Raw genomic sequence first — 25,491 nt, forward strand, 5'->3', positions numbered from 1 at the left:
TGAGTGAAGGACGCGAAAAGTTAAACAGAGAATTTTGAATCTTATTCAGTAAGTGACATGCAGCCAATGCAGAGATTGTAACACAGAGGATATATGATCAGATCTTTTTAGCCCATAGATGACTTTGGTGAAATTGTCTAATTCATTATGGTTCGGAAGTGCTCTGAAACGAATTACATTTTTTCAAATGTTAGTGTGTGCTAACTCCCTTTAGCATGCATGAACACGAGATTCAGGAACTACGAAAAAAAAATTCCGAACCGAGGAAAAAACAAAATTACCCATGGTAGACCCAAACCGAACCACAAAACGAAAAAAAAAAAAGATACACATCTCTAGTTGCAATAGTCTATCTTTGAAATGATGACTACATTGACCAGCAACTTCAAATCAGGGGATCCAGGAATGGGCGCAAACACCTAATGTACCGGAGAAAAAATAATGATTTTTTTAACAATTGCTGAAATATATGGCATCATTGTATGCTTAGAGTCCAGTTAAACTCCTAAGGTGGTAACAGTAGACCACAAAGAGATAGTTGTTCCATGCAAGTTGGTTCAGAATTCTGAAGATAAATCCACAAGGCTTTAGATTTGGACAGGTTGACAATTTATGGGATAATAGCCATTCAGTCAATTCATTCAGACAGTCCATAAGTAAGAATGAGAGGAGCACTGGAGGAACCGGGAGCAGGGATGTGTTTCCCTCACTCTTGGAAGAGATATTTAAGGTATCAGGGGTGGGATGGGGAGCAGTGTGACATCTTTGTACTGCAAGTGGTTGGGGGAAATTGGGGACGCCACACTTTAGATTTGTTGTTTGGTTCAGAGAAAGCTAGACAGGAAGGTGGTTTGATATTTGAAGGGTTTGAAAAACTGAATTGGAGAGATCATATTTTGGTGAGTAGTAGCTTTAGCTACTATGGAAGGCAAAAACTTATAGGGAAAGGTAAAATAGTAAAAAGCAAATCAATTTCAAAGAATGTAGATTCCGAAAAATTTATAGAGGTAATCTTGAATTTGGTAGATGACCATTAGAAAGAGAAATTGGCAAGCACTGACTATTGGGTTTCTTTGTTAGAAAAAGGTATGGATCTAGCACATTCCAGTAAACAGGGATTAGGTGAACAGAAGTTAAGTCTGTAGAAGTGGAAAGGCTCCCTGGTATACTGTACATTTACAAGATCTGAAAAGTAAGTTGAGTAGATTAGAAAGGAGATGGTTAAAGATAGGGACAGCTATGGATAAAAATATTTGGAGAGAGGCAGCTAATGAATATTTTAATAAAGTGACCTTGATTTAAAAAATAGTATTACTCTGGAATCACTGTAAAAGCTAACTAAGATTCCAGAGTTATCTTCAGAGTGGTAGGTTCAATCTTAGGGGAGAATAATAAACTGAATCTTATTTACGAGGATGTGCCTATTTGTTATTCACTCTGCTTTTTCTTTGAGGAAAATATATCTAATTTGAAAAATTCTATATCTACTGCGAAGGAAGGGGAATTGACTAAAATGAACCAGCCTAATGGGCAAATTTTGGTTGTAGTTGAAGAGAAGGTGGAAAGAATACAATTGCAGGCAGGAGCCTTTGGTACCTCATTTGATACTAATATGATGTGGATGATTTTAGGAAATTTGGCATAGTCTCCTTGGTGGAAATTAAACGTGTAGTAAAATGAGTAAAGAAATGTAAATGTTGTTTTGAACCTTGTCCTTCCCACCTCATTGATTTATTACCAGATTCAATCTGGAAGGGTTTAGGAAGAGTGGTCAATTCTTCATTGACAGAGGAATCAGTCCCTGATCAATTGAAAAAGTGTGTGGTGACCCCTAAACTAAAAAATGCGGATATTGATCCAAGAATATGTTCCAAATATAGACCTGTTGCTAATCTGTCTATTGTAGCTAAAGTTCTGGAAAGGGTAGTGACTTCTCGGATTTCAGATTTTCTAGAAAAAGCTAGGAAACTTGATTCCGCTAAGGCAGGTTTTCATAAAGAGAGTATCATGATGGACCTAATCGATTCTGTTTTGCCACAGTTCGACAAAGGCTTTATAGTTCTGTTAGTATTTTTGGATTTATCTAGTGCTTTTGATCTGGTCGACCATGAAATTCTTGTTTCCCATTGTCAGTCATTTGAATTAGAGGGAACAGTTTTGAAGTAGATTTCTAGTTTTCTAGAGAACAGGAATAAAAATGGTGTTTTTTCAGGGTCAATACTCTGTGTTCTATAAATTGGGGAGTTTCAGAGATATCTTCATTATCCCCTTTATTGTCCAACATTTATCTATTCCATTATGTAATATCATTTGCTCATTTGGCTGTATCACATTTATATATGCTGATGATGTTAGAATTGCTGTTCCCTTGGGAATTGATCCAGAACAGACTCTCTTTTCAGTGAGTGCATGAAAGCAGTAGGTAGATGGTTAAGTGACAATTTCTTAGTTTTGAATGCTAATTAGACTGAAATTTTGCAAGTGAGTAACTATCCAGGTAAACATCAGGTCCAAACTGAAGGGCAATTATTTACAGCCAGTGCAGAGGTAAGATCCCTTGGGGTTATTTTAAATTCAACCTGGTCAATGGAGCGTCAGATTAGCAAGATGCTTCACTCTGCTTATAATAGATTAAGACTGGTACGACAACTGAAAACATTTCTGAACTTAACAGGCATTGAAACCTGTAGTTTATGGGATGTTCAAGATGAGAATCAGCCACCCCACTTCTTGTGAAATTGCATTGGTTGTCATTAGACTGAAATGTAAATTCAAAGTTTTGGTGTTAACTTTTAAGATTCTGTGGTCCACCTCATATGTTTAATAAGATCTCTTGGAAATGCTCTTCAAGAAATATCTGTTCACAATATGGTTCTCAGCTTCAATTCCCATACAAAATCGTTGGTTTTCAATGACAGCCCCTAAATTATGGAATGACCTCCCTCTGTTTATTAGAGAGGAAATTGATTTGATGCGATTTTGGCGTAAGATAAAAACATGGCTAATGGAACTGAGCTTCCGAATTAAATCTGGGAGCAATTTTTAACTTCAGGGTATGACCATGCTTGAAAGGTTGGTAGAGTAAACATCTGGTGGTAAAAGGATGATGACTAGTTGATATTTTGATATTTGTTTCATTGGTGTATGTTTTATGTAATTTTATGTTTAATTTGATATTTAATTGATTTTTGCTTATGTACACTCTTTGAAAGATTTTATAGTAAAAACTGGAAAGCGATTAATAAGTTTTTATAAATAAATAGTTTTGTAAAACTGGGGCAGGGTGCCTGGCCTACAAACCCAGTGACGTTTACTGTATTAAGCGAGGTTTAGGGGGTTTTGGAAGTATGGCTTGACAGGGCCATGTTTAACATTTTAGAGAGGAACGAGAGGATTGGACACAAGACCAGATAACTTAAAAATATACCCGGCAATATTTAAATATAAGCAGTTAGGTTTCTAAGTTAACCGGCTACATGTAATTGGAAACTTTAGGCTGCTATATTCAGCAGGATGTTTATACCACTGAATATATAGGACAAATTATCCGGCTAACATTGGCTGGCTAATTTGTCCACTACACACCTTACTGAATATGACCCCCATGTATGGCTCCCACCACACAGTTTATAACATATTAGCAAAAATGTCCGCAGGCCCATTTACAGTGCGCGCATAAATGGGTGTACTGTGGACAGTTTTGAAAGGGGGGGGGGCTTTTAGATTATATTCCCTCTAGGGACAGGCAAATACCTACTGTACCTGAATGAAACTTGCATTGAGCTACCAATGAAAAGGCACGAATTAAAATCTAAAAAACTAAAATAAAAACATCTTCATTACTTCTCCTCTCTAATCTCTTCCTACTCACCTCCTTGCAAGTTCTGTTCCCTGGGCAAGTCACTCTTATCTGTGCCTGTCTCCACTGCCAACTCCTGACTGCATTTTCCACTTTGCTCTGCCATACCACCAGTGTTGCAGTTTGCAAAAGGATCCATGCCCTCTTCCTCCATCAATAATTGTTGCTGGGTTTGTGAGGGGAATTAGCTCTAAAGGTGATAACAATGCCAAAATATACAATCAAACTTGCAAATGAAACTAAATAATTCTTGGAGACCAGAAAACCACCTAAATCAACTAATTTTTTATTCTAAGTACTACAAATGCTAAAAAATTACAGCACTAATTAGATGATAGCATATGATTATAGAGAAATGTAGATATTTTGCATTCACTGGGGACTGTTAGAGATTGCGTATGTGAAAGGAACGCAAGGCTCTGCCACTTATTATTCTTGCAAGCAATACCTTAGGACTTGCTGGCAGTTGGCCAAACTTCTTCTTTTCGATCAGATGGGTGGGGAGGTTATGTGATCAGTCTGCACCCATGTATGCTTCATGATAGTGATGATAGTGACTCCTCTGAAGTTTCTTTGCTTTGTTTCATGCCTTATATCTTTTTGGCAGTGTGTTTCTGTTTGTCAGGGGAGCTGTCATTCCTGTCAATCATGGGTCGCGTTGTGTGCACTCTGGAAAGAGTCACCGTAACTTTCCACCCAGCATATATTATGGCTTCCTGAAGAGATGCGTCTCTGGTTGTTTTGGTAAAACAGGAGGAAAACACGAATGTGTCCTTGCAGTGTCTGGCACACTCAGGAGCTAAAAGATATTTCTCAGCAGTTTCAGCAAATTTGTTGATCTTGGCTTTGTTCACTAGCATCAGTATGCTATTTTGCTTCTCGGAAGTTAGCATGAGCTGTCTTCAGCCTACAGAACTGGATCCAGAACCTTATTTTTTGTATTACATACAAAATAATTATTGTTGCAGAATCACGCAAACTGCAATACCAAGAATAGATTTTCTTTTCTGAGTTAGTCTGGCATACTCTCACTCTGTATATCAAACAAAGAGAGAATCTCAATACAATCTTATATAATTATATTTTAATTAATTATGCAAAGTTTAAAAAAAACATGTTTATACACATTTAAATATCTACTACATTCATATTTCTATACAAAATTTAGTGCAAAATTTAATACAACCTCTAATCACCATTATCGCTGAGCCGAGAATTGTAAAATACCTTAAAACAAATAACATACACGCATACACATTCAAACAAATATCATACAGACAACATCTCTAAAAACCTTCCCACTAAATACTGTCTAAACTGAAGGATAAAGGTTTCCTATAAAGTGTTTTCCCTAGATCTCATAACATATCCCTAATCAACCAGAAAAACAACATTTTTTTGTTTTCCAAATGTATAATATTCGACTTCCACTCCTTTTCAGGAATTCTTCCCTTAAGAATATGATTTTTTTTTACATACGATTCACATATGATTATTCTCCTTATCCTCCAAACATATTTCTTCATTTTGCCTGTAACTCGACGGGCTTCTCAGGGGAAATCGCCTTCACATAAGTGATACGTCTCTTATACATGTAATAAAATGACATCTAAATGGCTTAAAAACATCATAACTCTTTAATCAATTCTAAATCTTTTTGTTTTATATAATGATTGTATGAGAGATAATATTTGTGGTGTTATTCTTTTGCTATTGTTATACTCTCACGCTGGCCACATTCAATTGTAACCTCACCCCACTGTTGTTTGAACCTGTAGAGACAGGGCCCTGCAGTTCAAATGACGGGGCTGAGATTTCAACGTGGGCCGGAAGAAGAAAGAGAGGTGTTGTATCTGTAGCAGAAGGAGCCTGCCAAACGAAGGATGTGGGGATTCATGGGGAAGATAAGATGTAGAAGGGAGACCGGGGAGGGCAGGGGAAGAATGGGCACAGTCACATGGGTACTGGGAATGGGAGAGCAGGGGAAGAATGGGGTCTGGAGAAGAGATCAGGTGGGGACTGTGGCACTAGGGGGTGGGAAAACAAGGGAGAAATGGGGACTAGAGTACTGGGTTTGGGAAAGTAAGGTAGGAATGGGGATTGGGGGAGAGATCGGGTGGGGACTGGGGCACTGGAATGTGGTAGAAGTCAGGGGAAGAATGGACTGGGAAGATGGGAGAGCTGGGAGAGACCTAGACTGGGTGGGTGAAAGAGCAGGGGAGAACAGGGCTGTCACTTGGGGACCAGTGGGGGAGAGCGCGGATTAAGAACATGGACTCAGATAATGGGTGGTGGGAGAGTGGGGAAGAACAGGAACTTGGAGATTAGGAGAAGAGCAGGGAAGGAAGGGGGAACTCAGAGGTTAAGAGCAGAAATTCAGTAACTGGGGTTGTGGGAACTCGGGAGGGAAGGGAATCTGGGATAGAGTGGGAGAGAGCAGAACGAGGACTTGGGATGCGACAAGCGGGGACACAGACTGAGCAGTCATATGAGGCAGACAGTAGGAACTTGGCAATTGGGTGAGTATGAGTGGGGGTGTATTAGATGAGCTGGGGAAGCTATGAGTGAGGGTGCGAATGACCTGGAGTACTGAAGAAAGTATGAGATGCAGTGGAAAAGGACTTGGGTGTTGTGAAAGTGAGAGAGGGTCAGAAAGGGGCTCAGAAGGCAGTGAAAGAGGAGCAATAGAAGGCTTGGTAGGGGGCAAAAGACAGAACAAAGGGGCCAAGGAGGAAACGCACGACAAGGAAGGGACTGGATCTGAGAGAGGCAGAGGAAGGTAGAGGAGGCTTGGGTTGGGTGTGAGGACAGAAGGTGGTAATGGGAAACTAATGAATGAGTGAAAATGGAAAAGGAATAAGAGGTTGGGGAAGCATAAAAGATGAAGGGATTGGACAGGAGTGGGAGATAGAAAGCTGGTAGGTAGGTGACAGGGAGGCTGCGGGCTGGAGGATTAGAGAGGGAATAGGAGAGTTGAAAGCTAAGTCTGAGATTAGAGGGCAGAGAAGAGAGAAATCAAGAATAAAGATGTAGGGGAAAGATCAGTGTCAGAGACAGATGTAAGAAAGGAAAGGAAGAAGACAGGAGGAGAGAGAAGAAATGGAAAATGCAAAGGTGATCAGGACCCATTTAACTGCCCACACAAAGGTAGAAAAGAAAACATTTTATTTTCAGTTTAATGACAGGAATGTGTCAAGCGTTGGGAATGCGCATTTCTTTTATCTTTGTATGTTGCATTCATATTTTTTGTTTCTTTCTCCCATGTTGCACTGTGATTTCCATTTTGGTTTTGTCTGCATGTTTCTGAATCTCATTTGTGGGCCCTTATTTTGTATTAGGTAAGGGTCAGCCTGTGCTGTGCTTGTATGACTGCACTGCGGGATTCGGTTTCTGTGCAGGGATCTATAGCTTGTTCTGTTTTTTTCCAGGAGGAGGTGTATTGGTGTTCTAGGGCCTGTAGTAATAATTGTAGTGCTTCCCTCTCATAAGTAAGGTTGTTGCTGTTATGGTATAGCAATTTTCAACAAGGGTTCAGAGTATGTTTTTAGCAGGGTTTCGTAGTGCATCACAATGTGTTGGTAGTGGAGAGAGTGTTTTGTTGTCAGTGAAATCTGGACCCTAGTTAGTTTAACATAACAAAAAATCCTATAATTAAATAGAAGAGAAAAAGGCATGACATTATGGTTTAAGGGACACACTACTTTTTCAACCCCTACCGCTTATACAATTCAGAGAACATTTTGGGGTAGATTTTAAAAGCCCTGCGCGCCAGCGGCCTATTTTGCATAGGCCGCTGGCGCGCGCAAAGCCCCGGGACGCGCATAAGTCCCGGGGCTTTGCTTGGGGGGCGTGTCGGGGGCATGTTGGGGGTGGCGTGGCATTCGGGGGCGTGGCGGCATTCCAGGGACGGGGCAGGAGGCGTGACAGCGGTCCGGGGCGGGGCCGAGTGCTCCGGCACAGTGGCTTGTGCCGGGGCAGGGAGCCAGCGACAGGCGTAACTCAACGAAATAAGATAGGGGAGGGGGATTTAGTTAGGGCTGGGGGGTGGGTTAGATAGGGGAAGGGAGGGAAAGGTGGGGGGGGGACACAAAAAAAACGGAGGCAGGCTGTGCGACTCGGCGCCGGTCGCACGAACAAAAATACAGGCCCGCGTACTTTTTAAAAATCTGCCCCTTTTGTTTTAGAATATTTTGGAAAAGGTTGTGGATTTTATAATTACTGTTCACCGTTTAGAGACTTTTTTTTAATAACAAGTGGTATATTACATTGAAATAATGAATAAATAAATAAATAACCAGTTAGAAACAGATTAAAGGTCACATGCACACAGACCTACAGGTCACAATTTTGGAATCAGGGTCACACTTATATCTACTTATAGATTATGAATAACAATATTACATGTTAAGTTAAACAATGTAAGAGATCCTCCAAGCTCATGTTCTGTATAGAGAGAGGGCACACTTTTTTACTTGGCCATGGGTGCTAAATTTCCTGGCAATGGCTCTGACTACACAGTAGGGACAAAGGAGCCCTCTGAGGGAACTTCATTGATGTGGAAGTTCTTGATACAAAGCCATCTGCTTTGCTGATGTTACAAGCTTCGAGGCCAATGTACTAAGTTGTGATAGCAGTGGCTATTAATGTGCATTAATTATTGCATGTTAATGACATGAAAATGAGTTTTGCGTTAATTTACTAGCAGATAGTGCATTAACATAGATATTATCGCAAGCACATAACTACTAATTTCCAAGATATAATTAAATTTTCTGGGTTAATAAATCTGGGATTACTTTTAGACATTTTTTAACGTTCATTATTTTGCATTGATTGGTAATGAACTGATTTCTTTAGTTTTGTGCCCCATTACCTCATTAGCAATGGCTTTTGTTTTAAAACTCTCATGAGCTAAATAACACATCTTAAAAGCACCATTAACGTGCGGAAACTATGCTGTTTTTCACAGAACCAATACAATTACTAGACCTTGTTTGGAACGCAGAACTTGAGGAGCCTGGAATCCCGTCTTGGGAGTCACAGCAAGATAAGCAATAGACTGGGCGGAAACTTGGTCCTTTTAGCATTTTATTAATTCTAGTGCGGATCAGTGCAAAATCTTGGGTTATTGCTCTACTACCTCTTATCCAAAGTTTTAGCTTTTTGTTTCCCAGATGCTGTAGCACTGTTCACTAGAACTGGTGCAAGGGTATTAGGCGCCAATGTGGCCTTCAATCTTGCACCCTCCCCCTTACACAATTGCACACCTGCCTGCCAGCAGCAGTGCTAGCACAGCATCCCTCCTCTCACCCTGCTTAGCATTAGGGATGTGCAGGGCAAAAGAATTCATTTTCATTTAGTTTTTGGGAGTTTTTTCACCTAAGAATTTCGGTTCATGGATTGTTTGATTTGTTTCATTCATGTGAAAAAAAAAATCAACCATTAAAAAAAAATAAAAATAAAAATAAAAAGGCCACAGAATAAAAACGGGGCCTAACAGGGCATCCCGGGGCCTCCCACACACCAGGAAAAATGCCAGGACCAGGATCCCCCCTGGCCCCCACTTACCCAGTCTGGTGGGGATCATTTTGGGGCCCCCCCAAATGAAACAAACTGCTCTTATTTGTTGCATTTTTAAAATTCATTTGAAATGAATGCCTATCCCTACTTAGCATTCAACTTTTGCTCTCCTCCTACCCTTTGCCCCCGTCCACAGTGCCCAGCATCTCTTCTCTCTGTCCCCCTGTTCAGCATCTCTCCCCATCATCTTCTCCCTCTCCTCTTTCTCCCCTTCACTCCCTGCTCAGCACAGCAGCATCACCCAATCTCTTTTCACCCTTTCTGCAGTGCCCAGAACACCTCTCCCCTTACTCTCTCTCTCATTCTCCACCCCACCCTCACCTGCCCAGCACCCTCCCTCTCTTCACAACTTCCTTATCCACTTAGCATCCTTTGTCTTCATCCCCTCTATCTTCTAGCATTCATTCCCTTTGCTCTTGTAGCATCATGCCTTAAAAGTAGATAGGTGGTACCTGCAGATATCTAGGGTTTTTACTGCTTTCCCTCAAATTTTGAAGCCCTGAATGACAACATTATTTGCCTAATGGAAGAACTGGCCCTGCTGTTTATAGTTGGACCTGTTGTGCCAGAAGATTTTGTTTAGTCAGTGGCTTATATTTTTGTAGTTACATGTGTGGTGCGGTCCTATTCTGTATTTGCATTTAGGTGTGGATATACTAAACCTTGGCCTATTATTGGTAGAAACCCTGCCATCTTATTTAGGATGCTCCTAATGTAAGACTGAGAAATCTATACAGGTTTAACATCATTCCCTGTGAGTCAGCACCAGTGAGAACCAGCTAGATCCAGCCAGAACAGGAGTCTCTGAGATAATCTAGCGGCAGCCAAGTGAATTCTAGTTGCAGCTTGGAGACCAGTCTGACTCCTAGTTTGGGCCTGGAAGAGAGAATGCAGCTCACCTTTTCCTACCCAGGACTAACCTTTGACTTCAGCATTAAAACTACGAGTAACCATTAGGGCAATGAATCTTGGACATAGGGGATGGATTCACCTCAACAAGGAGGCCATTCTAGGTTCTGAGCCCTTAAATTCTGCTCTGGAGTTATTCTAAGCTCTTGGGGACAGGCCAAAACAGCCTAGTGATTATATCTGAGAATCTAGAGTTCAACTAGAATCCTCTCTCTGTTTCTGAAATATGGATTTCTGCTGTTGCTCTGTCTTCTTTATTATGTGAGGACATATGCAACCACAGTGGTGCCTGTCAATATGGACTTGTAAATTACTTTTTCTACCTGACTTGTAAATAAATCAGAACTGCTTTGGAACCCCAGGTTAATCATCGGCGTGATTCTTGTGAATGGCATCCTCACTGTAAGGAAGGTGCTGTGGGAGGTCATAGATTCTAGAGGGTACAGGGAGGAAAACTGTATCCCATCCCTAGAGAGATTTGGTCAATCTTTCCACAGTCGAGTATCATCCCCATCTCAATGAACTCTGATCGACCACTGAGCATGAAGAACCCTATAACCAGGATAGGATTCCATGTGTAAAACCAGCAGAATGAGTGACAGATTCTTATATTCTATCATTTTCCCTTCTTTATAACCAAATTTATTGTCGGTTTTGTCTCAGTATTGATTGTTTGCTAATGCAGCATGATTTGACATGGCCTTCCCTGTAATTCACCACTAATCTACCTGCTTTGCCATTTTGCAGAAGTAATTCTTGGCATCTGACCTGCAACGTCATGTGATTAGTCAGCCTACATGGTTCTATTTTTTTTTGCTCTTTCTTGTCTGGAAGATCTCAGATCTCAGTGTTAAGTTTCAATTAGATTACTTGGTAATAGATCTTATCAGTCGATTTAACCTGCAATTATTTTGATGCAGGAATTCAAAACGTGCACAGCCATGCCAGAAAACCCAGTGATCAAAGTAAAACTGCAAGGAAAGAAGCTACAATTAAAAAAAAAAAAAGAAGGAATTTAAGAGGTCACATCACACTTTGACATGTCATGAAGTTATTCCGTTCACCTGAATAATTCATGTTCATCCAGAGCTTTAGGAAACACTGCACTCAGCACTGCATTAGCCATCATAAAGAGACGGAATCCATTCATAAAAACAGACAATACCTTTCAAAGTTTGGACCACTCACTGAAATGAGTTGCACTGTAAAATTATTTCACTTCAAAGTTTTGTATTGCTAGGGACTAGGATCAGAAAATAAAAAACTATTACAAAGAATTGTATTGTGCACTGCTGATGCCTCCTGCCATTTCCTTCTTAGCACTCTGCCATCCATGTTTCACTTATGTAAGCTTTTCTTCATTTTTGTGAGATTTCTCTGTGCTTATATGTGTGGGGGCAGGTTGCACAGTAAGTATACACAGCCACGCAGACACATAATACTTGGCAGCATAGTGGCATCTTGGTGGGATTCAGTCAATCCTGTTCTATGATGTTCCCCTCCACTGCTTGCATAGTTCATCCCATGAAATGCCTTTCCTGTTATCTCATTCTGCAAGGATTCTCTCTCTCCATGAATGGTTTTAGCACTGCTTACAAATATACCATCATAGGGCCTAAAAGTGTGATAGAAAAGAAAAGCTCTATCTTACAATCCACTGTGCGAACACTAAGGGCTGTAGGATCAAGAGATGTCAACTGTTCTGCGGCTGTAGCAAATCTCCAGGGCGGAGAGGAAAAGAGTGACAGGAGGTGCAGAGAAGTGGGAAATGCACCAAAGGGAAGGACAGAGAGTAAAAAACAGAAAGCACAAGCTTACAGGCAGTGAACACTGAATTATGTTTCACTGCATTACAGCTTTGCTGGTTTCTGAGCTGCGTTGGAATCCTCTGCAGTGTTGTACAGACAGCACAGGAAGGCTGCAGGGCTTCTTCAGAAAGAATGGGTGACTCGGATTAATGCTTCTTTAAGTGGCTTTCCATGATGTTGGTGCATTCAGACTTGACTAAACACAAATCTGTTCTAGAGAAATTGTTTAATGAATAATTCACAGTATTCTCATGCAGGATGGGAGAAACAGGATGAATTTATTTTTTTTTATAAAGGAAAACAGCTAATGCTGGATTGGGGAACAGGTGTGTAAAAGAATAAGGGGAAACAGCAAGTCTGTGTTTGTGCATCTTCAAAGATGCAACCAGACACAGTTTCCAGACAATTGTCAATCCTGATTTTGAAAGCTGCATCCCAGTACATTATGGAATTTGCAGCTCTGCTTCCATTTGAAATCAACACTATAGGAAGCAAAAGACATAAAAAAAGATGTGGACTGGAAAATGTAGGAAAGAGAGAGAGGGACAGGACTGGGCTAGTGGATGAAGTGGAGAGGATGACTAAGAGTTAAAAGATTATTGTGCTGATGGGTGGATGGCTCCAAGGAATGTCTCCAAACAGTGCTCTCAAACCTGTCAATGGAGGTTGTCCAGTCTGTATGTAGAGCAGAATGCAATAGGGTTGCTTGTTGTTAACATTGTTGTTAGTTATTTTAATAAGGATGAGTGGGTTGTTCATATTATTCAAGTTTTCTTACATTTCTATGTGTATAACTTTGTTTTGATTGTTTGAGTCCATAGAGGGCTGTTCATTAATGAAAAGATACAAAGATTGCATCTATCCCCGGACCGGATCTCATCATCACATCTCTGTACTTTTTTTTTTTTTACTCAAAACCAAAAGGGGGCGATTTTGAATAGCTTGTGCCATTTGCAGTGAACACAGGCACTTTCAGCCCACGTAAACTGGAGAACATTTTCATGAGCGTGGGCTTCCCATTGAAAATCAGCAGCTGCAGAGCATGAGTGCTGAAAGGTCCCGAGCACCATGCAGCCGCTGCCTGTGAGGGTGGCCAAGGCAGTGAGTGGGGGATGCAAAGCAGCGCACGGACATCTGAAAATCGCAGTTGCATCCATTGTTTCACTTCCTCAACCTAGAGCGCCCACAGGAATGCCTCTTGCTAACCCAGATAACGCGTGCCATATTCAGACGAGTTCATTCACCCAGCTGAACGGTTTTGCAAATTGTCCTTGGGATATGTTTATGTTTATATTTATTATATTTGATTAATCACATCAGTACCCCCCCCCCCCCCCACACACACACACTTTTCACACAAAACACTCGCACAAAGTTTTAGATTGTAGAAGCCTATGAAAATTGGCTCATTTTCCCTACCAAGTACGTTGTGCAGTTATAGACAGGCCTGCCGAGTGCCTTTCCTAGTGCCTACAGGGGTTTAGAAAGTGTTCACAAAATGGTGGGCACTGAGAAAAATACTTAATATGCCACCTTGCCATCATAGCAATGAATTACATATGGCGTAATATTTCAGCAGTGTCGTAGCATTTATGCCGTATAATTTTTAAGTCCTGAAAGACATGTTTTTTTCATTTTTTAAAGCTTTTATGTATTTTTATGCTTCATTAAAATATATTTTTTCTAGATTTATTCTACTTTATCCCCTGATCTGATGAACCTGTAAAAAAAAAAAAAATTCCACAAATCTATCTCAGCAATTCAATGACCATTTTTTGCACTGGGGCAAAATCTACTTCAGATAGTCAAGAAAACTATAAGCAGTTTTCTGCACATTGACAGACCCACCTTGGATTCATTAAAGATTTTTCTACAGTCTCATTAGGGAAAAATCTAGTGGATCTTGGGGAAACTCCCAAATTTCCATGGATTACAAACCAGGCAAAAATCTGCCCGATTCGACTTAGACTGCACATTGCTTCTACATCTGCAATCCAAGTACCTCAGGTCACTGCTGTGGCCCCAACCTTCATCAGGTCCTCATGTAGACATCACACAAATGCATGTAACACCTGAATACTGCATGAACAGCAGAAGCATGGATTGAGGGGTGGAGCTTTCAATATCAAGGGGCGTGGCCAGAAGGAGGCCCATCTGCTATTCCAAACGAGCAAGAAAATATAAGATGAAAAATAACATTATGACTACAAGAAAGGAGATTCTGAATAGGAACAATAGATCCAAGGAAAGATAAATTGATATCTTGGAAAATCTAGCACACACTGGTGCTGCCAACGATATGTCACAGTAAGGAAAATTGGATTTTCTGGGGCCCTTTAACAATCTGGAAGTGCTGAACTTGAGAGAACATTATTGCTAATATAAATCTGCATACTGGGATTGTTGACAAATGGTGCCTCTTTTCTATGTTTCTTTATGAACTGAGGTTTTTCCAGACATTTCTATGATAGCTTACTGCAGTCAGCAATTCGGGAGTGTAGAGGTGATTAATAACATGTATGAATAATTAGTAATGGGAAAAAAATTAGAAAATGCAAATTGAGAACTGGCTCCTTATCACTGATTAAATTCTACCCTATTCAAAAACATGTAATTGAGCTTTTGATTTGGTACAGTAAAGTGACTATGATTCCTTGCATTTATTGCCCCACTGAAGTATTGTAAATGATGAAACATTTTATGTATTTTGAGGCTGTTTAGACTTGGCTTGTGCGTGTGGTGAAAAGGTTTTCCTGCAAGTCTGCTTGGCAGAGCTGGCTGTGCTGAATTTGGTTCTGCTCAGTGCTGCCACACCAACCATTTCCTAACTGCTATCGCTGTACAATATTATACTAACATAGATTGCCTGCCAATGAGTCTTGTCATAAGAACTTACTAGATTTAAGATCTGAGATACAATCTGATAGCAAGTAAAAGAGCTTGAAGCTGCAGCCTGAAGCTTGTGTGACTCATGAGGACAGTGAACCTACTCGTCAAGCGTTCAGTAGGTTCCACTATAGGCTGTACAAGCCCTGTTTTCAAATTTTATAGCCCTATGTGTTTTACAGAATACTTTTACAATTGCTTCCTCTAAGTCTGTATTGGCCTTTCTTTGCCCTTCTCCTCTTCTCTGGCTCTGTATTGCTATATTTTTCTCTGCGCCTTGCTCTTCTCTCGTTTTCACTCTCTTCCTATGCCTTCCGTTGTCTATCCCTTCCTTCTCCTGCAAGGTAATTGTGGATCTATTTGTATTTGTACAGGGATGGGTGCAGAGAGCATTCCCTGTTCCAACAGAACTGCTGTCGGGCCACAGAGCTGTCTCCTTCTCCTGTAGATTGGGAGGAGAGAATGTTGGGCACTACAGGATCTGAGGTCCTTAAGATGTCCCTGCCCTAGAGGACTGACATTGCTAGGACTGTTTTTCAGTGGCAGGGAGAAAGGACACTCATGGACCCCCAAACACGTTGGCATACTTGATCTGCAAGAGCTGCCATGTATTTGTTTGGGAAGGTGAGAGTGAGGTGGAAGGTTGACCTCCTGAATCCTAATGTTGTTCTGGCTCTGCGGTCTGCTACTCTTTGTCAATCTGTTTCAGTCACACGACTATGTGCTGGCTACAAGAATGGTCATTAATCATCCTGGAATGTTTTAGTTTACAATTACTGTTGAAATTGATATGATAAGATCATAAAGAAAAAAAAACTCCTTACAATTAGTTTCCTGTTCTGGAAAATGCTTGTTTAAACTGTGCTATATGAGAACTGATGAATGCAATAGTTGGTTATCTTCTCAGTTTGAGAAACATCAATAGACAACATAGATAAAGGGCATGCAAAATATATTTTATACAGAATAAAAAATAAATAAATGGATTCAGTCTCTTTAATTTGATGAGCCAAAATGACCATTTCCTAATTACCTGAAGCATCAGTTCCCAGTATCTCAGTTTGAGCAGCATGCTTAGATTCGTGTTCATCTGTCATGCTTTTTCAAATGTTACTGAAACAAAAAGTACACTGGAATATATCTATTGCAAATACAGTATGATGTCAAGAGGTACTGGGCTTGAAATCTGCCAGAAAACAATACTTGTGTCATAGCCATGTTACGTCCCACTTCATTAGCTAACTTCATAAGAACTTCATAAGAACAATTACAAAATTGTTCTTATGGATAGTTATTTAGAGTAACATAAACAAAAAGAAGAGAAGGGAGACATTCTCTTTATAAAACATGTAAATTATTGCACTACTTTATGTATGTAAAAATACTTTGTATTCTAGATATTGTATAGTGATATAATGACCTCAATAATACATACATAAGAAAGAAAAATGATTATTGTAAGAAACATCTCGACCCCATGAACTCAAGAAGCAAGTAAAAAATAGGAAGCTATGAAATGTTGCTTAAAGTAATGGGCTAAGATCCAGAAAACCCTACTATTCCCACTAACACTGCTTATGACCTTGGGTAAATAAATCACTATATTCTGTCCACACAATCTTTAAGCTCTTTGGGGCACAGATTTATTGTATCTGAATTCTAATAATGCTGTAAGTTACCTTAAGCATCTTTTGGAAAGGTAGGCTAAAAATTCCCGTTGATTTTTGTAAGCCCACCAGCATAACACTGATAAGAACACACAGAGAAAGAAGCAGACCAAGGTTCTGAGGGGTTTGATTTGCTAATATTGTCAAATCCTCCACATACAAAGTACCTGTGGGCCTGCAAGCTCCATAGGGAAATAGAAAATTGCACTCATGGTGGTTACATCCATCCATCCAAAAGGCATGCCAATTCACCCATCCCTGGATTGATCAGGGTAAAATGTTTGAGGAGGGGGGGAAGTGGGAATGTCAACCATGGGCCTTATCATCTACTCTATTGAAAATAACCTCAGTCTGATAAAGGGGAGATCACTACATTTTTATCATGTTTTGGAGGAAAATGAGGATTCTGACATTGGTGGGTTGTTTTTTTTTTTTTTAGATCCATGTAAATATGCTGACCGGGACATACACATGCGCACATCCTGGAAAGTAGGCTCCTTTATTCTGGTCGGCATTTCTTGTATTCTCTAGTGGTCAAAATATACTCGCCAAAACTGTGTAATCCAGGTAAATTCCAAATCTGGTCCTCAAAATCCTCCAACAGGTTGGATTGTCAGGGTGACCAAAATATGAAATATAGCCTGGTTTCTAGGCCAAATATATGCAGATATAACTCATGAATATTCATTTTAGAAACCCTAAAACCTGATCTGTTATGATTCTTGAGGAGTGCATTTGGGAACATCTGCAAGGATCTTAATGATGTGCAGGCAGTCACGATATTGAAACAATCAATAGTGTTTCTCATAAACCAACACTGTAGCCCACCAAACATCTTCCTAACGATAAAAATAATGTCTTGCAGCATATCGATGAAGCAGTGAGCCGAGGAAGGATGCTAGTCCTAGGAATAGGACCCGTGCACACTCAAAAGCTCTACAACATCTCTTTCTTGTCCATTTGACACAAAGGAGACTTTTCAAAATGATTGGGGGTTCTATACTCAACACAAATTACCCCTCCCTGGACACAGTGAGGGAATTTGCTCAATATGGGGGATGCTCAACCCATAGAGCTGGTACCTGTGCTTTGAAAGGTCTCACAGCCTGCCAAGACTCCAACTTCAGGACCAATATGGCTACTAGAACTGCAAGCTGTTTGATATTGGAATTCATTTTTTTTACATTAGAAAACATATTCCTAATTCTACTTACTGTAGTAGCACTGTTATCATTAAAGAATGGTCTGAGAACTTTTTTTTTGTATGTGGTCAGTCCAAATGCTCACATTAAAGGAGCCACCAGCTTCTGATACTTGAGCCAACACTGTTTAAAAAGAAAGGAAGAAAAGGTCACAGAACTGTCATCTGAAGCTGCCCTGGACACATTGGAAAGGTCCTCCTATTCCATAAAGATTCCTCTAAATACCTGGGATGCACTGAGTGACCTTTACTCCGCAATATGTTTCTCTTCTCCTTTGCTGTATCTTGTAGGTGTCTCCTTTGCTGTCCCTGCTGGTGAGCACCAGAGCAGTAGCTCTTCTCCTCCACTCTTCACCCAAGTTTGGTACCAGATGGATATCCACTCCTTCTCCAAAACATGTGCCTCTTGGACTAAGGAACACAAGGATGACTGAGTTCAAAAATTTCTGAGTAACCTTCAGCCAAAAAAAGCAAAGCTCTTGTCATCCAAAATATTGTCAGAGTCTTTCTTGAAAGAGACAAGGACCTGAGGCTTTCATCCAGATCTTAAGCAATCTCTGACTCTGTGTAAAGGAAGGGTGGAAAAAACTTCTTTCCAAAATAATAATCATGAAACAAAGAAACAGCTAACTAGTGACTGGGAGTAAATTAGCAGTACATCTCTCATTCATATATTGAAAAAATAAATGTGCATCTCATAAACTAGCACTGTAGCTCATTAGACTTTTTCCAAACGATAATAAGAGTCTTGCACCTAGCCAGCATCCAACAGCTAGTCTCTTCACCAAGACTTTGACATAGGAGAAGGAGGAAAAAAGCCCTCAAATTCCGATTCAAAAATCCTCAGAGACAGTAGGAGCCATTTTATGACATGAACGCAAGAATAAACCATTCCAATAACCTCCCTTGAGAATGTTGTGTCAAAGGGAGTTGTACGCAGATGACATTCAATTTTTTCTTCCTTTTGTGACTACTCTGGCTGATGCCCTTGTAGTTGTCTTGCAATGCCTAATCTCTTTAAAGCAATGGATGTTTGGTAACAAGCTAATGCTTAACATAAGAAAAACTGAACTGATGGGTCTGAGTACATTTCCTTCTTATAAGATTCCAACTGTTTTTCATTTTGAGGAATGGATTATCCCACTGTCACAACACGTAAGAAACCAGGGAGTTCTATTGGAACCCAATCTCTTACTATATCTGCAAGTTAAAACAGTGGTGACAAATGGATTCTTTAAACAGCAACTGTTGTGAAAATTATGACCATATTTAAGCTTCAATGATTATTGCACGGTTCTTCAAGCCCTTGTTTTATCGGGTCTGGATTATTGTGACATGATTTATATCTGGCTACCAGGTACCATACTAAAATCTCTCCAGGTGGTGCAGAATTCAGCTGCAAGGGTGTTGACAAGAGCTAGTCTTGGGGACGATATAATACCAGTACTGCAATCTGGCTGCGTATGCAGTGGCAGATCAAATTTAAGAACCTCTCACTGATCTACAAAGCATTTGGAACAGAATGTCCAGTTTGCTCGAGAGCAATCTTAAAGACCTCCAAGCACGTTGAGGTCTTCCAGCCACGTCAAATCCAGTTGGCTGAGACTCATGCAAGGACCACAGCTCTGGAATTCGCTCCCAGAGGAAATATGGATGGAACTATATTTATGAGCATTCAGGAAGCAGATTAAGACCTTATACTTTAGGCAAGCATTTGATATAGCTTGTGTTTAGTCATCTGGGCAGAGTAGAATCCCATCTTCCTCTGCTTAATCCTCATGGGTTTCTTGTCAATATATTTATAACACATGATATTTGGATATGAGACCATGTGCTCTGGGCAATTAGATAAAAGTACTCCTTGATATTAGGGAATTTTTTTCTGTCGATAGACTTGGTGACAATGTAGCACTAGTTCATATTTGATTATGTTTTTATGTTTTAACTTGTTTTTTTTTTAATGTTTTTAAGGGATACTGCCTATAACTAGGAATAAAGCGGTTTAGAAATGTTTTAAATAAAATAAAAATGAATTAAGATGGTGCATTCCTGTAATCTATACTGCATAGCATGATCTTGCTACTGTTGGAGAACTGATAGCAGAAGATCCTCCTCCAGCACAGACATCTAGGTGTTAACACTGTGATGAAGGGGTAGGTCTACAAGGGCTTCTAGACAGAATGTAACTTGCACTAGTGAGTTGGGTCTCCATCTTTCTCTCTCCCTGTTGTGCTAATTACATATCAGCATGATCAACTATACAGAACTATGTAACTGTATATCTAGAGGACCATATTTAGACACAGTCTGGATAGCAAAGTTATCCGGATAAACTTATCCGACTAACTTTGGAGGTATATGTAGTAGTGCAGCTGTACTATTGAATACAGTTGGCTATCTTAAAGTTAGCTGGCTAACTATAAGCAGCTAACTTTAGGACAGCTATTTGGCCTCACTAGACTTAGCCGGCTAAGTCATCCAGTTACCTCTGAATAATGGAGTTAGCCGGTTAACTCAGCCAGCTAACTCAACTCCTCCCAGTTACACCCCTGGATTGCCTCTAACTTATCTGGCTAAACTCCAGCTGTCTGCACATATTGGCCGCTAGAATTTATCTGGATATGTGCCCAAATATTAATTTAGCCAGCTAACTTCTCAGTTAGCTCGCTAAATGATTTTGAATACGGACCTTCTAGTGTTCACTGTTTTCTGTCCCAGTTTCCCAAGTCCAGAACCCTTGCTTGTAGCCACAGAAGAGTTTGGCGTCATTTCTGTTTCACACCTCTTGGAGGGATGGGGGATCCCAGCTGTGCACACATGCTCAGCTCCGACTCTGACTACTCAGATCGGGCCAGATCAGTACCAGGTAAAAGAGAGAGAAATTCCATCATTCTAAATGAGTCTTTACAGGGACTGAGGGCTGATATGGGAAGTTTTTTCACCAGCTGGTAAGAAGAGTGAAAGCCAATATAATGCCTGTGACATTAAGGCTTACCCATGCAAAAACCTTAAAATGCCTCTTCCAGGATGGACACTTTGAACCCTATGGAGTTTCCTTTTGAAAATCTACCCAGGTACCTTTGTACCTGGGTATTTTTACGCCCTATGGGAGCAGGGGCAAAGTACTTGACAGAAAGTGTACGCGGAGACTGGAACATAAAATCAATCCCGTTAACTATATCAAAGTGTTTTTTCATGCTTGTGAAAGTACAAGTACTGTGACACAGCGAGCATACTTCACCCGCATACGGGGGGAGGGGGGGATTTTTAAAATGTAATTTTATGCATAAAACCTTTTGAGATTTGCCTCTCAGATGTAGGCAAGTAGTTTTCAAACACATCTCTGAAAGTCCCTCTCTTCTCTCCCACCCCAGGGACAGAAGAGAGGGACATGAGGTGCATGAGTTATGAAAGTATGCATCTACCTTTTTCATCAGCATAAAAGGTACCTCAGCCTTTGAAAGTTTACCCAAGTAGCTAATTATGTTTTCAAACTAGACTAACTAGCTATTAATAAAGCAAAGTGTTCTGACTGTCTCGGCCTGTAATGCATAGGTTGAAACCAATGCCTGGTTTGCTCTATAACCAAACAGGACTGCTATAACAAATACCAGAGACTTGCTTGAATGACATGAAGTCAGTTTGGAATAACCAAAGGTCGTTATAAAGGAAGCCCATTGTGCATTATTCCTCAGCTGCACTGGAACTGTCCGAGACACATAGCGGAGCTGGGCTCGCAAAAAAAACCCTACAGACAGGTTACGAACACCCACATGCCAGGCCTTACTCTTCAGGACCACAAATGCTGTAGCATCTACTTCTTATGGTACTTGTCTGTGCCCCTTCCTTTGGCCCCGTATGATCATTCTGGGAGGGAAACACATTTGAATTCTCTTTTTACGACACCAGAGTGCAAAGGTTATTTCTTTACCTTTTGTGCGAGCGGGGCCTGGTTCTCTGGACTCAGGAGGCAAAGTTCTCCTCTGGCAGGAAGGGTGTCAGGCAGAGAGGTGCATTGCCAGTGAGCGGAAGACAGATTGTTCCTCTTCCAGGCTGTCAGACAGAATGAGAAAGCACATTTAATTTCTCCTCTTATTTTAACATTTTGGAATGATTTTCTTCCACCTACGCATTTATGTTGTTTGCAATAAATTTTGACAGGAACAAATCCAAGTGATTTTGAGTTTGTTTAATTTTTTTTTTTATACAGTTCTGCAGTTTTTTGAGGAGTTGGCTGCCCAGGATTACAGGGCCTTCACTTTTTGGTCACCGGTTCACATCTATTTCAGAATGGCAGTGATCATAGGTCATTGCCTTTTGAAAGCTGTTTGGTGGCTCTTTGTGAAAAGGGTCTCATACATACTGCACATTGAATTGTACTTCCTCTCTTAGCATCTGCACTGTATGTCAGGAAGGCCCATTCTTTTCTCAGTCAGCACAGCTCCCTATCCAGCACACTGAGGCTTCATTCTCTGTTCCATTTCTTCTGTCATACAGCACATTCACACCCACACACTGCACAATAAAGAGAACATTTTTCAGGTTAGAAGACTTGGGCCTGGATTTATCAAAATGCACTAAATATCACACGTGATAGGAAAAGGGGTGTGTTTTATAATAATAGGCAGTTTATTGCAAAGTGTGCTATCTTAGTGCTTTGCAGAGGTATTAGTGCAAACTGTGATAATTTTTTTGCACTTTGTGATAAGTGCCAGAATTGTTGTGTTTCCCACATACAACCACTGGGGGGGGGGGGGGGGGAGAACATTTTAAGCTGCCGGAGAGCCAGCCTAGCTATCAGGGCCCTCATATATATATATGAGGGAGAGAGAGAGCGAACCTATCCGTAATGCCCTTATACTAGGTAGGTATTTATACCTCTATATGAGGCCCACCTAGCCATTTGAGGTGCAGTTTAGGTATTAGTGTAGGTATTAAGGGCCATTTTGACATTCAAAGTGAGACATACAAACAGAACAGTGCTCTCTTGTGAAGATTTGATGACCTTTGGCATGAGGAAACTCACACAAAGAAGAGATTTGGGCAATGTTCTCTCAGCCTAGCTTGATGTTACCTCGAGTGACTAGGTGGGCCTCATATAGAGGGCATTATGGCTAGGTTCATTCTCTCTCTCTCTCTTATATATATATATATATAAGGGCCCTGATAGCTAGGCTGGCTCTCCAGCAGCTTAAAACTACTAAAAGCACAATAAAGCCATATTGCATGGCTTTACGCAAATGAAAAAAGGTGCACCGCACCATGCATTAAAGGTGCTTAACAGATGCTAAAACCCCATATAGCACTTTGATAAATGACCCCCTTGGTGGGGACACCTCAGTAATCCTCATTCAGCAAGTGACCCATCTAATGGAAGCACAATGACATTGTTCTCTATCATGGTCACTAACTACACTGTACCATCTACAAATCAAATGGCATATCAGAATAGAGAAATGTCACTTTGCCTTATTTTCCCCCTTCATAGGGACCAGTAGGAAACAACTATTTACAACTCACCTCTAAATAGAAATAGATGGGTTACAGTGAGCTCTAGACAAGACCCATGACAGACATCCTCCTCAAATCATACCCACACAAATTGCCTTCACAACATTAGAAGCAGATAATACTCTACAAAGTATATATCAAGAGGTAGAAGAGTTGAACTCCCCCCCCCCCCCACACTGTTTATAGAAACCCAAAGGCATTGTTGAAAGATCCCACAATGGAAAAACCCTTCTTTTGGGGAGCCCGCATTGTGGAACAAACTACCAACAAAACTCCGAACGGAACCCGCATCACAAACTTCAAGAAAGCACTAAAAACCTGGCTCTTCCGATAAGCCTATCCCGCCAACAATTAAACCCACGCCACTGGGATCCAACCCCAAACAACCAGCTCTCTAATCCTACACATAACCCTCTAAGAGATCTCATAATATCTCCAACCAAAGGTCCATACTGTCTCAATAACGTTAGCTGTTATAATGTTAAGAAATGAAGTCGAGTTTGTTATACAATAGAGATGTGAATCGGAACTGATATCGGATCCGATTCTGGTTCGGATCCGATTCTGGTTCCGATTCACATCTATAGAGATGTGAATCGGAACTGATATCGGATCCGATTCTGGTTCCGATTCACATCTCTATTATACAATGTTACAATGTTATAATTGTTAAAGCAGTTTGTAGCTGCAGTTTTTACAATGTTACAATGTAAAGATAATATGACCTGTTGTCACACTATCACACAAGTTATCATGAAAACCAATGTGATACCCGTGTTTGAATGTCGGTATATAAAAACAAACAAACAAATAAATAAATAAATACCCTTGTGGTCCTGGTGCACCACTCGGGATTTCCTACATGGCCTGACTGATCATCAGGCTAGCAAGTGCAGGACCAACATATCTTCTTGTCTGGGGATCAAGGCTGTTTCTCCTTGCCTTTAGCTAGTGATGTGGGGGGGGGGGGGGGGGGGGGGGGGAGGGTCACTGAATGGGTGGCTCATGATGAGGTTCTCTGGCAAGTCCTCCTGCCCATCAGTTGCAGCAATTTTATTTTTTGTTAGCTCTGAGCCAACAGTTTATTTATTGTAAGAGGGAGTGGGATATAATCTGTAACATATATCTTATCCTTTTATACTGTATAGTAAAAGTCTATGGTTTAAGAATAACAATTGTGCTACATGTAGTCAAGTTTGCCATGATGTACACCTCTGTCAACTGTAGTCATGGTTTAAGTAGTCAATGTGAGTGATTCACACTAGCTTTCTCTGACCTATCCTGCCTGCAGGAACTCCTCCAAACAATGTGGATAAAATTACACACATAGGGGTAGATTTTTAAAAAATGCGCGTTCGTGTACTTTTGTTGGCGCACCAGTTGCAAACAAACGTACGCTGGATTTTGCCGATTTTGGGCAGCCGGCGCACACCGAGCCGCGCAGCCTGCCTCCATTCCCTCCGAGGCCGCTCCAAAATCGGAGCGGCCTTGGAGGGAACTCTCTTTCGCCCTCCCCTCACCTTCCCCTCCCTTCCTCTACCTAACCCACCCCCCGGCCCTATCTAAACCCCCCCCCCCTACCTTTGTCCACGGATTTACGCCTCCCGGAGGAAAACGTAAATCCACATGCGCCGAGACACGACCCGGGGGGGCGGTTCCGGAGGGCGCGGCCACGCCCCCGGACCACCCCGGGCTGAAACCACGCCCCCGAAACGCCGCATCCCGCCCCCAAAATGCCGCATCGATCGGCCCCGCCCCCGACGCCCCCAACACGCCCCCGACAAAAAACCCCGGGACTTACGCGAGTCCCGGGGCTCTGCGCGCGCTGGCAGGCCTATGGAAAATAGACGCGCCGGCGCGCAAGGCCCTGTTCGCGTAAATCCGCCCGGGTAAAATGGTGTTTATCCATGGAAATGGCTTTGAAAACAGCCCTCTGAATTTAAATTTGGTTTTCAGAGGAAGGTCCCAGATTATGGGGTAGATTTTTAAAAAATGCGCGTTCGCGTACTTTTGTTGGCGCACCAGTCGCCAACAAAAGTACGCTGGATTTTATAAGATACGCACGTAGCC

General features: G+C 41.1%; 1 protein-coding gene across 4 annotated transcripts in view; it reads right to left on the bottom strand.

Annotated features, from left to right (window-relative positions):
- KIAA1211 (KIAA1211 ortholog) overlaps nt 1–25,491 on the bottom strand; it is a 323,042-nt gene that overhangs the window by 140,264 nt on the left and 157,287 nt on the right. For 2 of the 4 annotated variants that reach the window (XM_029587303.1, XM_029587312.1), the window contains 4 exons: nt 21,842–21,963; nt 18,137–18,321; nt 17,924–18,034; nt 16,076–16,155 (listed from right to left, as the gene is read on the bottom strand). In XM_029587303.1, the coding sequence (XP_029443163.1) occupies nt 16,076–16,139 (64 nt within the window). In that variant the 5' untranslated portion in view covers nt 16,140–16,155; nt 17,924–18,034; nt 18,137–18,321; nt 21,842–21,963. The remainder of the gene's footprint in view (nt 1–16,075; nt 16,156–17,923; nt 18,035–18,136; nt 18,322–21,841; nt 21,964–25,491) is intronic. The other 2 variants (XM_029587319.1, XM_029587324.1) reach the window with 2 other exon arrangements.

This window comes from Rhinatrema bivittatum, chromosome 1 (genome assembly GCF_901001135.1).
Source record: "Rhinatrema bivittatum chromosome 1, aRhiBiv1.1, whole genome shotgun sequence".
Taxonomy (NCBI): domain Eukaryota; kingdom Metazoa; phylum Chordata; class Amphibia; order Gymnophiona; family Rhinatrematidae; genus Rhinatrema; species Rhinatrema bivittatum.